The sequence below is a fragment of the Panthera tigris genome, chromosome X (assembly GCF_018350195.1).
Source record: "Panthera tigris isolate Pti1 chromosome X, P.tigris_Pti1_mat1.1, whole genome shotgun sequence".
Classification (NCBI taxonomy): Eukaryota; Metazoa; Chordata; class Mammalia; order Carnivora; family Felidae; genus Panthera; species Panthera tigris.
Window position 1 is genome coordinate 57,203,608 of NC_056677.1, and position 18,327 is coordinate 57,221,934.

General features: G+C 40.4%; 1 protein-coding gene across 7 annotated transcripts in view; it reads left to right on the forward strand.

Moving 5' to 3' along the window:
- Positions 1-18,327, forward strand: part of DLG3 (discs large MAGUK scaffold protein 3) — a 57,272-nt gene that overhangs the window by 12,358 nt on the left and 26,587 nt on the right. For 6 of the 7 annotated variants that reach the window (XM_042974485.1, XM_042974486.1, XM_042974484.1 and 3 more), the window contains one exon: positions 17,642-17,756. In XM_042974485.1, the coding sequence (XP_042830419.1) occupies positions 17,642-17,756 (115 nt within the window). Of the gene's footprint in view, positions 1-17,234; positions 17,409-17,641; positions 17,757-18,327 lie in introns of those variants that run through there. The other variant, XM_015544490.2, reaches the window with a different exon arrangement.

Here is an 18,327-nt window from a genome sequence, read left to right on the forward strand (position 1 = left end):
ATATGAAACCATGTCTATTTTAATTCCATATTGTGCCTAGCATGGGTGCTTTACGTGTATTTTTATGATGAAGCTTTGGAAAATATTAAAATAGGAATAGAAATGCTAAATTATAAGATGCCACAGTGAGAGATGCTATTTAATAGTTTCACTCTTGATTTCTCTAAACTGTTGTGGACACAGCAATCCTACCTATTAGCTAAAAATAGCATGATGTTCTTGGGCACGTATAATCCTGCTTAAAATTCAAATTGAAAATTTAGACAACTGGCTTTTGGCAAAGGCTCTCTCCCAGTCTATTCTAAAATGAAAAATATTTTTCTGTGATTTGTGAAATTGCTCCACCAAGGGAAGGATGGGCTTCGTGTACTAACATTTTAATTTAGAAACTATCTCCTACATTTCCCCCCCTAGTTACTTTATGTCAGCCTCTATTTATAAGCTGAGCTAGTATTTTTCTGGAAAGCCCTTTTGTTTTTAGAGTAAACCCTGAGCCCCAAATCAGGAGGTGAGCCAGAAATTCGTCACTAAGGTAGCTAAACTGGGAATTGATCTTTTGCGACCAGTCTTTCCACCTGGCATGTAAATCTGGACAGGCTGGGGGTAAGGGAGTGAGAATGAGTTTTCCATACTTAACTTTAAAATGCTGAGTAAGCACACTTTCATCTTGGAAATGCCTGCAGGTAAGGCCTGAAAGAGTTAAGGATTAGTGGTGATAAGGACTTGAAGGCATAAAAGGAGTGTTTTTCCCATAACATTTAAGTAACCATCCCATCTCCCCTTGTTTGAGAATGAAAGATGTAAACATAGCTGCTGCCCTATCAGTGTGATCTCTCTTGAGAGCACAGAGGTGAAAGTTTATCAAGGCAAAGAATTAAACTTTTGAAACTCCTTCTGCTATCCTGAAAGAAGGCTAATGTAGGGAAGGCAGAAAATGAAGTCCTGTTAACAGCATTTCTGCACCGAACAATTTAAAGGCAGCTCCTTTTGCATTCATGTTTGTGTCCCCACCACTTAGTCTACAGCCTGTCCCATGTTTTGTGGTACTGAATTAGTGAGTATGTCTGTGTTCCAGATGGCTTTGTAAATATCAATCTTCAGGATATCCCTGCGGGATAGGTGGTATCATCCCCATTGTACAAATGAGGAAGGTGAGGGTCAGAGAGGTTGAGTGACTTGCTCAAGGTCACACAGCCAGTAAAGGGCAGAATCAAAGTTCCAAGTCAGATTTCCTGAGAACTTCAGGTTCAGGGCTTTAGCCTCTAGGCCACAACTACCTCCCATCACAGCAGAGAAGCTGTGAGCCCACCTTTCTACCCAGATACATCGGGACACAGCAGAAGGTACTGCTCTGAGACTCTTTAGGTGCCAGAAGCTGTTAACAAATGGAGTAAAACCAACTAGCAAATGTCAGCTTTTTAGTCCTGATGGCCCCAAACTCCTGCACCAAAGGAAGAAGTAACCAGGGAGTAGACCAGCCGCTGGAGGCCTGAGGGAGACCTACAGGCTCCTAAAAAAGGCAAGTGGGCTCAGGAAGTCTGCTACAAAATGGTATTGTGGGGGAACCCGGGAGGAACAAAAAGGTGGGAGCTGGTTTACTTTGACTATGATAGCAAATGTGTGCAGGTTTAAGAATATTAATTCAGTAAGTAGGCATTTCTTATTTGTTCAAGTGAAATGGAGTCGTATTTATCATTCCTTTTTTTATGACCCTACTGTTCACTCATTTAAGGTTGCAATTCAGTAGTGTTTGGAATATTCACAGAGTTCTGCAGCCATCACCACAATCAATTTTGGAACATTTTCACCAACCTAGAAGGAAAACTATACCCTTTAGCTGTAACCATGTCCCCATCTCCCCTAGTACTAGGCAACCAGTAATCTACTTCCCATCTCTTATGGATTTACCTATTCTGGACATTTCATATACATGGGTTCACATAATATATGGTCTTTTATGACTGGCTACTTTCACTTAAAACTGTTTTCAAGTTTCATCCATGTTGTAGCATATATCAGTACTTCATTTCTGTTTATGGCTGAATAATATTCTATTATATGCATACAACACATTTTGTTTATCCTTTCATCATCTGACATAATTGGGTTGTTTCCACCTTGGGGCTATTATGAATAATGCTCTATGAGCATCCACATGCAAATTTTTGCAGGGACATGTGTTTTCATTTCTTTTGGGTATGTATACTTTCTGGATCATATGGCAACTCTATGTTTAGCCTTTTGAGGAATGGCTGGGTTGTTCTCCATAGCAACTACAGCACCTCACATTCCCACCAGCAGAGTGAGGGTTCCACTTTCTCCACATCCTCACCAATGCTTGTTAGTGGTAGTCTTTTTGATTCTAGCCATCCTGGTGCGTTTGAAGTAATATCTTGGGGTTTTCATTTGCATTTCCCCAGTGGCTAGTGACATGGAGCATCTTTTCGCATGCTTGTTGTTTGCCATTCATTTTTGCTTTTGCTTGAGCCCCTGATTTGATTCTCACCCTGTTTCCAAATTGACTCAAGACCAGAGCGGGCCAACTATGTTATTACTCAGGTGATTAGAGGGAACCAGGAGGGTAAGGGACTATGTTTCACTCTTATCACTGTGTGCTGGAGGGGCTGAAGTCTTGGGTGTAGATAATTTTAGCTAGGAATGCTGACCCGATAAAAGTGATAGGGCCTACCTAAAAACAAAACAGCTTATTCACATGCCCTACAATTCACCCAGTTAAAGCATACAGTTCAGTGTTTTTTGGAATGTTCAGAGTGGTGCACCTGCCACCACAATCACATTTAGAACATTTTCCTCACCCCAAGAAGGAGCCCTGTCCCATTAGCAGTCACTCCCCATTTCCTCCAACTTCTCCCCTCCCCTAGCCCTAGGCAACCACTATTCTACTTTCTGTTTCTATAAAGTTACCTTTTCTGGCTGATTCATATAAATGAAGTCATACCACATGTGGTCTTTTGTGTCTGGCTTCTTTCATTTAGCATAATGTTTTCAAGGTTCATCCCTGTTGTAGCATGTGTCAGTATTTAATTCCTTTTCATGGATGAATAATATTCCACCCTATGGCTTTATCCCATTTTGTTTATGTATTCATCATCAGGATGGACAATTGAGTTGTTTCTGCCCTTTGACTATTACTGCTGTGAACATTCATGGACAAATTTTTGTGTGGTCATAGTTTCAGTTCTCTTGGAGATACACACACACACACACACACACACACACACGTATACATACACACCTAGGAATGGAATTGCTGGGTCATAAGGTAACTTAACATTTAATATTTTGGAGGAACTGCCAAACTTTTTCCCAAAGTGGCTGCACCCTTTTAGGCCTACCCTGTATGTAACCTTAAAAGAGAAAAAATGTTAGCTTTCTTTCCAGTTTTGCCTCCTGGGCTGAACTTTATATATACAGATATGTGTGTTTATGCTGGGGTTTTCTGTATTCCATGTAGCCCAGGGACATGGTAACTAGAGGTGGCAAAGCATTCTGCACTTAGCTAGACAGATGCTTTCTTGGCCTTGTTTGATGGTTTGAGACAAAATCTTATAAAACATCAGTTTTACTGATACTGTAGAATGATTACAATAATATATAGTAATGAGAATGAATTCTTATTTAGTTATAGCTTTTTAAGATTTCCTTTTAGGGGTGCCTGAGTGGCTCAGTCAGTTAAGTGTTGGAATTCGGCTCAGGTCATGATCTCGTGGTTCATAGATTTGAGCCCTGCCTTGGGCTCTGTGCTGATAGCTTAGACCTGGAGCCTGCTTTGGATTCTCTGTCTCCCTCTCTCTCTGCCCCTCCCCTGCTTACTTTCTGTATCTCTCTCAAAAATAAAGAAACATTAAAAAAATTAAAGATTTCCTGGGATGCCTGGGTGGCTCAGTTGGTTAAGCCTCCGATTTAGGCTCAGGTCATGATCTCACAGTTCGTGAGTTTGAGCCTTCCCTACCCCCAACCGTTGGGCTCTGTGTTGACAGTGCAGAGCCTGAAGCCTGCTTCAGATTCTGTGTTTCCCTCTCCCTCAGCCCCTCCCCTCTTCATGCTCTGTCTCTCGTCTCTCAAAAGTAAAGAAACTTAGGGGCGCCTGGGTGGCTCAGTCGGTTAAGTGGCCGACTTCGGCCCAGGTCATGATCTCACGGTCCGTGAGTTCGAGCCCTGCGTCGGGCTCTGTGCTAACAGCTCAGAGCCTGGAGCCTGTTTCAGATTCTGTGTCTCCCTCTCTCTGACCCTCCCCCGTTCATAAAAAATAAATAAACGCTAAAAAAAAAAATAAAAACAATTTAAAAATTAAAGATAATCCTTTTAATTCAGTGTATTGCTTGTCGAAATCTTTTTTTTTTAAGTTTTTTTTAAGTAATCTCTGTATGCAACATGTGGCTCAGACCCATAACCCTGAGATCAAGAGTCACATGCTCTACTGACTGAGCTAGTTAGGCATTCTGCTTGTTGAAATCTTGACTGTGTTACTTACACTGTTGATTTCTTTAAAGGTTTAGCCTTATATTCTGTAATAGGGAAATTGTTTCCTTGTTTTAGAGAAGTAGGAGAAGTAGAATAACTTGGGCTTGTCATTGTCACTGAAATTAAAAAATACAGTTTTTGCTCCCTTATGTTAAGAATATATGTATATGTGTACATATATAAATCTATTTTTATGTGTGCATATATATGCTAATATATATATTTATATGCTATATATGTCACACACACACACACACACACACGGTCATTAAATTCTATGGGAATCATCTTGGAGGAGGAGAGCCAGGGCCCTGGATTCTAGTTCTGACGTTAAGTTAGCTGAATGATCTTATGCTAGTCAACCTCTTTGGGCCTCAATTTTCTGATCTTTAAAATGAGGGGACTGTGCAAAATGATCTCTAATGTTTCTTCTAACTCAAATTTTGTGTTAGATAAATGGAATTGAGTTGAAAATTCAATTTACAGTTCTGTTTGTACCTAGACTGTTATTGAATCACAAAGTCTTGAGCTAATAACAGTCTTGCTTTAATAAGGGTTTTGTCTTCCCCTCTTCTTTTCTGTAATGAGGATTTCATTGTTTTGAAATGGACCTTTGTTTACTTTTCATTGAATTTAGATATCTTTAAAAAAAACAAGAGCCCTAAAGATTTGGGAGTTTTTCCACTTGATGAAATTAATGATAAAAATTTGAATAGACCAAAAGAAGAAAATTAATATATTTTATGTAAATATAATAATAAATTTTATTTAAATACATTAAGGGTCTGGTTTACATACATGTTCTTCAGATTTTCAAAAAGGAGGAAGAATGTTGCAAATCTTGGGTTAAATTCCAGACTAGATTATCAAGTGTTATTTTGTAAACACTCAGAAATAGTAAGCACAAGAACTGGTATTGGTTTACCAGGTTCGAACAAGTCATGTCAGACGGGCCAGATTGCCTTCATGGGACAGGGTTGTGGGACTGGTGGTAGATCAGGGAAATAGGGTAGATGTGGTATATCTAGGTTTTGGCAAGGAATTGGCAACACTTTTTTGGTCCATTTTTGAATAAGATGTGAGGTGATAATATGTGTAAGGGGATTTGTCTGCAACTGGTTAAATGATCAATCCCAGAGGAAAATGATGAATGAGCCAGGAGCAGTGTGGAGGGGAGTTTCTAATACATTTGTGCATCCTGACTTTGTCCTTGGGCCTGTCCTATTCAGTCTGCCTCCCCACCGTCCTCAAATTATATTCATATTTTCCTGGATATAAAAGTATTGCATTTTGGGGGGCACTGGGTGGCTCAGTCAGTCAAGCTTCTGACTTTGGCTCAGGTCATGATCTTGCTGTTCATGAGTTCGAGCCCCGCATTGGGCTCTGTGCTGACAGCTCAGAGCCTGGAGCCTGCTTCAGATTCTGTGTCTCCCTCTCTTTCTGTCCTTACCCCACTCACACTGTGTCTCTGTCTCTCTCAAAAATAAATAAACATTAAAAAAAATTTTAAAAAAACTATGGCATTCAGATTTATAGAAAATTGGAAAATATAGCAAAATACAAAGTAAAAAAAAAAAATTCAAATCACCTGTAAAACTACCTCCAGAAATAACCAGTTTATGTCTGTGTATTTGTGGCTATATGTTTGGTGTTATTTCCTTCCAAACTTTTATGTATCATATAATATGTATGAATCTCTTTCAAGACTGGAATCATTGAATTTAGACAGTTTTGTATCCTTTCTTTTAACTTAATGTCATGAATATCTTACTAAAATGGTTTTTACTAGTTAAGTAATATTTCTTCATGTATTGCCATAATTCCTGTAACCATTCCCTTTGGTGGACGTTAGTTGTTGCCAAGTTTTATCTTATAAATAGCACTGATGGATGTCCTTGTATGAGACTTTTGTGAATCTGGTATTGCTTCTTCAGAATGAATTCCTTTGTGCAGCATTATTGGTCCAAAGGGTATGAACATGTTTATGACCTTTGATAGAGGGGCACCTGGGTGGCTCAGTTGGTTGAGCATCCAACTCTTGATTTTAGTTCAGGTCATGATCCCAGGGTTGTGGGATCGAGCCACACATTGGGCTCTGCACTGAGCATGGAGTCTCCTTGAGATTCTCTCTATCTTCCTTCCCTCTCTCTCTTCCTTCCTCCCTCTGTTCCTCTCACCCACTTGAGCTCTCTCCCTCTCTAAAATAAATAATAAAAAAAAGACTTTTGATATATTTTGCCAAATTAGGCTCCACCTCCACCAACAGTATAAAGAGTGTGTAGTTTGAGATCTTGCTAACATGGAGTATTATTTTAAATTTCTGCAAATTTGATAGGTAAAAAATGTTATTTAACTTATATTTTAATTTTACTTTATCATGTATAGTGCAGTTTTATATCTTTTTTAAATGTTTATTTTTGACAGAGAGAGAGAGAGAGAGAGAGAGAAGGGGGGGGGGCAGAGAAAGAGCAAGACACAGAATCTGAAGCAGGCTCCAGGCTCTGAGCTGTCAGCACAGAGCCCAATGTAGAGCTCAAACTCACAAACCACAAGATCATGCCCTGAGCCAAAGTTGGACACTTAACCAACTGAGCCACCCAGGCACCCCTATTTCTTTTTTTAATAATAGAATTGAATGTGTGTGTGTGTTGTGTGTGTGTGTGTGTGTGTGTATGTATATGTTCATTGGTCATTTTGTGTGTGTGTGAATTGCCTGTTCACACCTTTTTCCCATTTCTCTGCTGAGGTGTATTCAGTACTTAAACATTTTTTTTAATGTTTTATTTATTTTTGAGAAAAAGAGAGCGTAAGTGGGGGAGGAACAGAGAGAGAGGGAGGCACAGAATCTGAAGCAGGCTCCAGGCTCTGAGCTGTCAGCGCAGGGCCTGATGTAGGGCTCGAACCCATGAACAATGAGATCATGACCTGAGCCAAGGTTGGACTCTTAACCAACTGAGCCACCCAGACACCCCCATCAGTACTTATGAATGTGTAAAAACTTAAATGTAGTTAGAATAATAATTCTTGGTCATGTATATTACAAAGATTTTTCCCAGTTTGTAGTTTGCCTTTTTAGTTTGATGTGTAGATATTTTATGTTTTTATGTAGTCAAACCTATCACTGTTGTCTTTTATGCATTTAGTGTCTACCTGTAGGTTAAAAGGGCCTTCCCTATCCTGACAGAAAATAAATATTCACCTTTGTTTTCTTCTAGTTATTTAATGTTTTTGTTTTTGCATTTAAAACCTTAACCTGCCTAGAGTTTATTTATGATGTAAGGCAGGATAGTACCTTATTTTTGCTCCAAATGTTTAATGAGTTATGTCAGTAGTGTTTTTTTTTTTTATATTTATTTATTTATTTTTTTGAGAGAGACACAGAGAGTGTGAGTCGGGGAGGGACAGAGAGAGACACACACAGAGTCGGAAGCAGGCTCCAGGCTCTGAGCTGTCCGCACAGAGTCCGACGTGGGGCTCGAACTCACAGACTGAGAGATCATGACCTGAGCTGAAGTCGGACACTCAACCGACTGAGCCACCTGGGCGCTCCTCAGTAGCATTTATTACATATAAATAAAACATCATTTCCCTACTGTTTTGAAGTCCCACTTTAATCTTTTATTTCACACACACACACGCAATTTGGATTTTGGGTTTCTTATTCTCTTCTGTAATATTTTACTCTGGAATTATCAGTTACTGAAAAGTGGCCACAGATGACCACATTAACAGGAAGAGGCTTTCTCTAGGTCCCATTTTCTGGGTTCCTTCTACAGAAACTTGACCCAGAAAATCAGTTGATACCCCAATAAAGATTACCAGTGGATTTGTGATCCTGTCAGAGTGACTACTCTGAAGAACATTTGACTCTAGATTCTCAGTTGACCTGGTAAAATGTAGAAATCTGCTAACATTAACTCAGGTTAGCAAGCTTAGTCATAAAATGTTGTGTTTCAGTCACCATGTTGTAGCATCTCTGTTATGTGGGAAAGATTGTTGAGGATGAGATTACCCACTACCTTGAGAGCAGGGGAAGGTATATTCTGACTTCATTCTCATGTTTTCTGGATGAGGTTTTTGTCTTGGGGTGGTTCTTACATACAATTTGACTTATGGGTAAAGGAGCTAAAGGCTTTGTTAATCTTGCAGTTGAATATACTACATGAAGTTCCTTTGAAATAGAGAAAAGGCCCTATTTGAGGCTTTTACCCCAGTCTGCTGGGTCACCTGGGATAGGTGATAAGGACCAATGGCAAGGTTCTGTGAATAACTTTTTCTTAGCTTGATGTGAGATCAAAGCATTTTTCACTCTACTCATTTCAGAACAGGTGGCTGAATGTCATGAAACCTTTATATATATACTATAGCACTTTCACTCAGTAGCTCTTCCTGCATCCTCAGTAAGCTCTTTGGGGGACAGAGACAACCAGTCTCTATATAGGGATAAACTGGAATCTTTCATGGCATGCTAATCTGGCATGTCTTGTTTTCTATTTCATTTCCAGTATCAGGATGCTATCCAGAACCCTGGCTATGTGTGTGTATGGCTGAGGAAGCACACTGTGGCAGTGCAGGGACGAGAACAATGACACTGAGGTGTCTGTTCTGGGTTAGTCATAGTTCTGAGCCCGTTCTAAAAGTAGAGCAGAAATTATTTTCCTTCAAGCAATATTTGCTCATATTGAGGCCTCTTTGCCACTTTTCTGCCTCTCACATAGCCTTAAGAAAAAAAATTTTTTTGCAATTTCTACCCATTGATTTGGTATTATTTTTGACCCAGAGAATTTAGGATTATTTGCAGATGTGAAGATTTCCTTCTTATAGATCATATTTAGAAATTAAATTAGACTCATCCTAGGTTTGATTCCTTATAGACCTCATTGTCTTGGTCATAAAATCATAATTATGTCAAAAATAGAAGGGACCAGAGGAATTGACTAGTTTTAGAGGTCTTAGATTCTTTAATTAGTAGACCCCATAATTAAAAACTTAACCCAAGTAGAGGCACCTGGGTGGCTTAGTTGGTTAAGCGTCCAGCTCTTGGTTTTGGCTCAGGTCATGATCTCACAGTTCGTGAGTTCAAGCCTCGCGTCGAGCTCTGCGCCAACAGTGCAGAGCCTGCTTGGGATTCTCTCTCTCCCCCACCCCCCTGCCCCTCATTCACTCTCTCTCTCCCTTTCTTTCAAATAACTAAAAACAAAATCAAAATGAAAAAAATAAAAACTAACCCAAGCAATAGGCTTCATATTATTTTTCTAGAGACCAGTTTGTGATTGTAGAAACATGCTGTTTGGCTACTCATATACTTACCTGCATAATGACAGATATCTTCCTGATGGACTTATTTTACTTTCAGCTCCATCCATTTCTTTGGAAAACATGAGCTATATTGTTGAGACAGATGCTTGTAATTCAAACAGTCCTGAGGGTTTGCACTCCAAAGGCAACTGTAGAAACCTAACATACCATTCATACTGATCAAAATCTGTGACTCTCATGAGGTGGTTGTTTCATTTCCACCACAGTTCTGTACATTTTCACAATGGGTGATTCCCTTGAGCTCATGGCAGCTCAGCTAATGGCAAACAAGAGCTGTGTGAGTTTGAGATTTGAACATCTGTACTTCTGTAAGAATAAATGAGCCTTTGGGCAGCTATCAACTTATTTGGAGTTTCTAGCTAATCAATATACATGCTGTTATTCAGCCCTGTCTTCCCTGCCTAGTATTTGTGTGGGGACTCAAGGTCAGGAAGTTACATTTCTTTTTTGTGTGTCTTCCTACTGTTGCTACCTGTCACAGTCCGTGTGTCTAAAGTCTGTCATCCAGTTGTCTCCCCAGCTTTGTTGTCATTTCCACATTTGATAGGCATGGCTTTTATTTTATTTTGTACCATTTCCCTTTTCTATCGTCATTCAAATAATTGGTAGTCTATACCACACGCAGAATAAGCACCCTTTGTTGGTACCATTTGTTTCCTATCTCTACAACATTTTCCTACCCATAATCAAATAGGCCCAAATAAATGTTCTGTGGGTTGCGAAACTGAGCCCCTTTCAGCTTTTCTGAATTAGTGACAAATGTCATTTTTTATTCTGAGGACAATTTTGTCATTAGGAAAGCAGATGGATTTGAGAGCAAAGTCTTAGAGGGGAGATGGATTTGGAGGCTTGGATGTGTGTCTAGTTCATATTAGTGAAAATTGCAGTTTCAATCCCCTTTGATGGTTTATTAGGCTATTAAGTAGATCTTGAAACCTCTGACATGTCAGAGTTTTGCATAAATGCTTTGTGGTTTTGTTGGCCAGTTTTTAGCATTTTTGGGTGGGTGGAAGGAGAAAGTTTTGTACTTTTTCTTACCTTAGTTCCCGAGGAGCCAGAACTGAGAATTAGTGTCCGGGTTTGTCCTGTCAGATCTTTATCATGAGTTAACACATTCAATAAAAGTTTGTTGACTCAACAAGGGTGCCGATTGCCAAACTTTGAGAAGGAAACAAAAACCACATCAAGGAGCTTATAATTTTGTAAAGGAAATGACATCACAAATTCTGGGCACTGGATTTTAAAAGGGAGAAATAGTACAGGGTCTGGAAACCATGTTAGATGAAGAATACTTACAGAAGTAACAATATTTAGCCTGGAGAAGGGATAGCTGATTTTGAGGCCATGATGACTATTCTTTATTATGGCTGATGTTATTGTACTTTTTCCTGGTCTTTCAGGGAAAAACTCAGAACCCTTTGATCCATTCCTCCAATCAGATATCAAATTTTATCTCTTTTAGTTCCAACATATTTCTTGATTCTTGTTCCTTCTTTGTATTCTCAATTGCCCCCTGCTGTGTCAGGCCTTTCAGGTCATTGTCTCTATTAGAAGAGGTTTCTGGTCTCTGTTATTTCTCTCTGTCCTCCATTCTATATTACATTCCCAGAATAATCTTCCCCCAAACCTAGTTCTGATTGTTATCACGTCCCTATTTAAACACTTGACAGTGGTTCCCCTAGCCTAGTAAGAAAAGTCTTATCTAGTCAGGCCCCACGCATTTCCATTGCCTTCGCTACTTTAGATCTCGACTTGTAACACTGAGGCTCCAGTGTGGGGAGGGAGGGGTCCACGAGCTGATTCTGTGCCCTCTGATAGTCCTGCACCCTTCATGGGAGAATCTTACGTGTGTTGGGATTTCACGGACAATGAGAGTTGTAAAATACCAGCTATAAGAAACTAGAGTACGTGATGGCATAGAGTTTTCACTAGCTTTATCACAATATTCACGATGGAGAATTATATTACATGGTAGCAGAAATAGGCATTTTTATGTGTTGCTTATATTTTATTTACCTCAAATTGTAGATATAGGGTAATAAATAAAATCCATCCATGCCTTTCACACACTTAAAAAAAAAATTCTTATCTCAAACTCTTACAATCTGGCCGCCCACCTTCCCCTGTTCATACTCTACCTTCTATTCAGGCTTATTCAGTATTCTTGGAACCTGCTCTAGGCTTTCCCAGCTCTTTGGCCTTCTTTAAACTATTCCTTCATACTACTATTATGAAGAAGAAATCCATCATTTTTTTGTGTTGTTTTAGACACCAAAATTAGGACCAGCTGGCAAAAGAGATGGCTCTTAACCCAAGAATTTTCTCCTGAATACTGTTGTCTAGTCTAATAATGAACGAACAGAGAGCTTTCCAAAGCTGGACATTTTTGAGCAGGGGTTACTTATACTAGGGGCTGTAGGAACTAGAGAAAAAGAGAAAGCATGGTCCTTTGCTGTTAAGAAACTTAAATCTACATGTGAGGCACCACACTTTGTCTCCCCACAATAGCCAATGTGATACACACACACCCCTGATCATGTCATCTGTTTAAAATCTTTGAATAGCTTCTTTCTATCACTCAGGATAATCAAGAGAAAATGAAGAGGCAAAATCAACAGTAAGGCAAGAACAGTGAAATTTAGAAAGAGGTGGATTGAGGAAGCAATTAGGAGCAAACATCATCAGTACTTGAGGAAACACTGGTTGTGTGCAGGGGAAAGGGGGGGTTGCTTATAGTAACAGGGAGGTTATCAAGTAGGGGAAGCACAGTGGTCAAGTCTAGAGGTAAGTATTTCCAGAGTGCATGTAGAGCATCATATAGGTGGTAGCACAAGCCTTTTGAATCAGCAGCTCCACCCACAGGAGGCTGATCTTTTCTGTGATTATGCAGGGAGAAAATTTGAGATTCCCCTTTGTCTTTGTCCATGTCCATTCCAGAATACAATCTTGCCTTTATTTTTGCCAAACCAAAAGTCTCATTGAAGTGTTTTTCCCCACACAAAAAAGATCAATCTATCCTCAAAGGTAGGTTCTGCCTCTACTTCTTCAGAAACGGCTGCTGGAAGCTTTAGAATAGCAATTTATCCTCACTTCCAGTCATAAAGGTTTCAGAAGGTTGGGGTTCAGTTTGGTAGTGCCAGTCAAATGTTTTTGTGTGCATATAATTTGACCCTGCAGTTTTACTTTGAGAAATCTATTCTATAGAAATGCTCAAATATACAGTGCAGCGTTGGGGGTAATATTAAAAATTGTAAACAATTTATGGGCACCTGGTTGGCTCAGGTCATGATCCCAGGGTCATGGGATCAAGCCCCATGTTGGGCTCCGCACTCAGTATGGAGCCTGCTTAAGATTCTCTCTCTCCCCCTCTGCCTCTCTCCTCTCCTGATGCATGCTTACACACGCACACGCTCTCTCAAATAAAAAATAAAAATAAATGTAAAAAATTGTAAACAATTTAAATGCACATCAGTTTGGATATGACTGAATAAATTATGCTCTATCTATAATATGAAATACTCTGCACTATTAAAAAGAATGATATAGATCTCTATGTAGTGACATGGATGGGTTTCCATGACTTATTAGAGGATGAAAAAAAGTTGATTTATGGGAATCTGTATGAGTTGTGAATATATGTATATAAATAATATATACAGGGAAGTAAGTTGAGAAGGATACATGCTAGAAATACTAACTGGTTACTTTTGGGTAGTGGGGTGGGGTAGTGATATAGGAATGTCTAAAGGAAAAAGTTAGATTCTTAAAAATCATGTGCTACTATTATAAAAAAGTGTAAAACTCATCAGCTTTCTTTGCAGGCATATTGGACAGAGGCCTCTAGCACTTTCCTTTCCCGTGGGATTTGCAATTGTATTGCCATTTTTTTTGAGAATTTTCCAGCCCTCTTGCCCTATCTTCCTTTTCATACACAGTGCAGGATAGCTACCTTATCTTTTCCCTAAACTAACAAAACAAAACTCAATTTTGTAAGCCAAGACCAGCAGTTTCAAACTTAACTGGACATCAGAATCGCCTTGATGTTTGGTGAAAATGCAGATTCATGGGCCTGCTGAATAGATTCTGAGTCAGTGCGTCTGGGGTTGGATCCAAAATCCTGATCTTTCAGAGGCATCCCAGGTGGTCAGTGAGAAACCCTGTTTCAGAGAATGACGTCTGATTGTGCCCCCACCCCCTCATTTCTCTCTCCATGATTAGCAAAGGGAACAAGGGAGTGATGACTCACTGTGGATATCTTTGTGGGTCACAAATGATTGGGTTCATCTGAATGGGAAAAATGAATAAAACACAGTTTAGTAGACTTGAGAGTTAAGTAATAAGTGTTGGTTCTTTAAAGTAGCCTATTTGAAGTGGGGACCTTTGGGTTGGAGGCTGGTCCGGTGGGCAGTGACTAGGCAGTGACTTCAGCCTAAGAGATGCCTTCCAGCAATGGCTTCATTAGTTATAAGTGGAAGAGGGGAGGAGGGACCTTGACAAACTGTGAGGTTTCAGAATTCAGATGTTTTGGGTTTTTTTTAATTTTTTTATCATTTATTTATTTTTGAGACAGAGAGAGACAGAGCATGAACAGGAGAGGGTCAGAGAGACAGGGAGACACAGAATCTGAGAATTCAGATGTTTTTTAAGTGGAACTTTTGTCCTTAGAAAATGATGCTTCTAATATTAAGATGAGGTACTATCTATCTTAAGACTATTCTAAATGGGTTTTTTTTGTTAGAATTATTTTTTTCTTTGTTATACACAAAGTCTGTTAATCAGATGCCCACTGTGGGTTATTAACATCACAAAAGGGTGTTTAAAAACCATACACCCCAATTGCTCCCCCCAGTTAACCTTGGGAATAAAAGTAAATGGGAGTACTTCTTAACTACCTTTCCAAGCCCTCAGTGAAACTGGCAGCCATCAGTTAAATAAACCATTAGGTTTATTAGTTTGAGAACAGAAGCACCAACTTGGGCACAGTTTTCTAATTTGCTCCTCATTTACCCAACAATCATTTATTCAGAGGCTACTTTGTGCTTGGTGGACATTAGGTAATTCTACAAATAAAAGCCAGAGACTGATGGGTAGGCTGGAAGTCTAAGGGTTCATCTGAATGGGAAAAAAAATGAATAAAACACAATTTAATAGACTTGAAAGCTTAGTAGCACATAGAAAACAGAAAGTGGATCCCTTAAAGCAACAGCCTTGTTCTCTTTCTGTAGTCTATTTTAAGTGGGCCCTCTGGCCCAGCATTATCAACCTCCTATTAGGAGCTCTGAGGAAATAGTGGTTTGGTGGTTGTTTTTTAAAGGATTTTTAAAGAAACATAGTTACTAAGCAACTGCAATGACCTGCTACTAAGTTGGAGTTCAGCAGGCAAGTCAATTCCAAAGAAGGGAATACATAAACAAGTTGTGAGATGGGGGAAGAATGGCTTACGGATAGATTTGATATATATTTTTGGGGTGCGTGGGTGGCTCAGTTGGTTAAGCGTCCGACTTCAGCTCAGGTCATGATCTCACGGTTCATGAGTTTGAGCCCTGCATCAGGCTCTGTGCTGACAGCTCAGAGCCTGGAGCCAGCTCTGGATTCTATGTCTCCCCCTCTCTCTCTGCCCCTCCCCTGCTTGTGTGCTCTCTCGCTCTCAAAAATAAATAAACATTTAAAAAAAGATTTGTTATCTATTTTTTCTGGGTTCAATTCACATTTCTGCCTTCTACTTTATCTTCCCCAAGAAAGAGCTGCCTGGTCAGAAATCTCTTTGTCTCACCAAGTTCTCCTCCTAGCGGGTGAGGAGGACTGAGTGAGGAGGACGACCAGAAAGGAGCCAACTAGAGGGCCAGGGTGGAGGGCTGAGCTCTGGAGTAGGGCCAGTTCCCCAGGCAGGCAGAGAGGTAGACGGCCCCGCTGCTGCACTTGCACTCTTGGGCAGTCCAGGGTTTCTATGACAGATTGGTCACCACCCTCTGCATTTAGATTGCGACGCCTCATTGATATTGATGTGTTGCCTTGTAACCCTCAGATCGGGGACATTGTCCAGCTGCTGTCTTTTTCCCCCAACACTTAATGAGTGAGTCAGTGACTTAACTGCTTCCTGCAGGATTTCAGGGACTGGAGTAGGTAATGAGGACAAATCACCATTAACACCAGTGTGTGATGAATGAATAAATGGCTAAATGGCATGGATTTAGCGGGTTGGCTTCATTGGTACCAGAGTGAACAAAAAGAAACTTTGGTGAGGATCTGTGTGAATTAGAACTCCTTCCATCCTCTTAAGGCTTTCTAGCATTTCCCTTTATAGCAGGCTGAAGGTCAGGTTGCTTTGCTGAGGGAAGGGGAGTGTCAGGTGTTGGAACAGGTGTTTTGTTTTCTGCCTGTAGAGTCATACAGACTAGATGGGGATGCTTCTTGCCAGCCCTCTATGGTGCATGAAAATGCTTTTGTGGAATTCTTTTTCCCTGGAAATATGTTTGGTTTTTTAAAACAGTTCCACAACCTTCAACCCCAACTATCAGTTCTGTTTTCCTTTGAAATCATCTTGTCATAATGAGGTATGCCTATTTTCTACCATTTTCACAGCCTGTGCTTTAGATATATCCCATTTTATGCAGCCAGTACAGACCTGAAAAAATACTGTGTATGTGTTGGGTAGGGGGAATAAAAAGGTGAATATCATATTTTTTTAAAAAAAATTTTTTTTAATGTTTTATTTATTTTTGAGACAGAGAGAGACAGAGCATGAATGGGGGAGGGTCAGAACGAGAGGGAGACACAGAATCTGAAGCAGGCTCCAGGCTCTGAGCTGTCAGCCCAGAGCCTGACGCGGGGCTCGAACTCACGGACCGCGAGATTGTGACCTGAGCCGAAGTCGGACGCTTAACCGACTGAGCCACCCAGGCGCCCCGGTGAATATCATATTTTAAATGTACTAGGAGAATGTCACAGCAAAGCATCCCTATAAAAAAGCCTCTTAAAATAATTGTACGGTTAGGGAGCTTTCCTCCATCAGGTTTTCTTAAGTTTGGTGTAAATCTGTAGTTGCCTTTCCAGAGTGATAAGGCTGTTTCGAGGCTGTTGTGATGGTATTAGTGGCCTATAAAGCTGGGCATATGGACTTACAACCTCACGGACTAGATGATTTTGGAGGAGAGAGGTGACAGCAGATTTCTTGGTTTGGGAGAATTTCTGTTTTAATGTTTGTTACTGAAACCAAAGACCCTGTTTGTTAAAAGGGAAGATTTTCTTATCTGATTGTGAGGTTTGTTTGTTTTTACCTTTGTGTCATGAGTTCAATCTCCACCCCCCCCCAACCTCCAAAAACAAAGTCATCTGGAAACCAGTCATCTCCCTTGCCTAACAATGATCTAATGGCCTCAGGTCCTTCCCAGCCCCTCCACCCTGTGTCTCAGGGCCATCTGTTCTCTGCAATCCACTTTTTGGGAAAGTCTCCTTTCCCATCTGCTATCCTTGGGCCTTAGTGCCCTGCTCCAAAGATTTATGAAGGCTGCACTGGAGCGCTTTCCAGTTGTTGTTGTGTGTTGTTGTTGTTTTTTTTTAATGATACATGAGATTTCAAGGCAGATAAAAGCTTTTTCCATTTGGTATGTCTAAATGTTATTCCTTTTTCAGGTGTGTTTCTTCTTTCTCTTAGTTGGGGGCTGGAAAGAAGTCTGTGCTTGGAGGAAGGACTCTACTTATCAAAGCAGAGACTGACTGTTGGCTGTGGCTGCTTTGAAGTCAAGTGTCCTCCTGGCTCTTTAGCCACTGTCACACAGGCTTGGTGCGGTTTCTTGGGTTCATTCTTTTCCTGTCTGTTCCCTTGTCTCCCTGACAGAGTACAGTCGCTTTGAATCGAAGATACATGACTTGCGAGAACAAATGATGAACAGCAGCATGAGCTCTGGGTCTGGGTCCCTCCGAACAAGTGAGAAGAGGTCTTTGTATGTCAGGTAAGTCACACTTCTGAGCACCAGGCCTTGTGCTGCACGAGGGGAGCTCTGTGCCAACACAGCCCTTCCTGTTTAACTAGTGGGGTAGGGAGTGTGTACTCCCAGTACTAAAGCAACATTGTGTACTGTATGCTCAGGTTGTGTACTTTATGGTCAGTGTTTCTCCCTTTTACGAACTGGCTTCTTCCTCTTTGCTCATGAATGACTCAGTATGAGAAACTTTCACTTTGCTCTAATTGTAAAAGACTATTGAGTGATTATTGCTAGTCAGTATTCAAATAGCACTCAAATGTTCAGAGTCCTTTGCTTGCATTCTGTGATTTGAGGAGAAAGCTTGGCATTCCCTCCCTTCCACATATGCATAGTAGACATCAGGATTTGTATCTGAGCATATCAGCTATCACTCTATTCTGGTCGAAGGTCTTTTACAGGAGACCAAAAACTGACAGGTTGCTGCTTCTGGGTCTTTTTTTTTTAATGTCTTTATTTTTGAGAGAGAGAGAGAGAGAGAGAGAGAGAGAGAGAGAGAGAGAGAGAGAGAGAGAGAGAATCTGAAGCAGGCTCCAGGCTC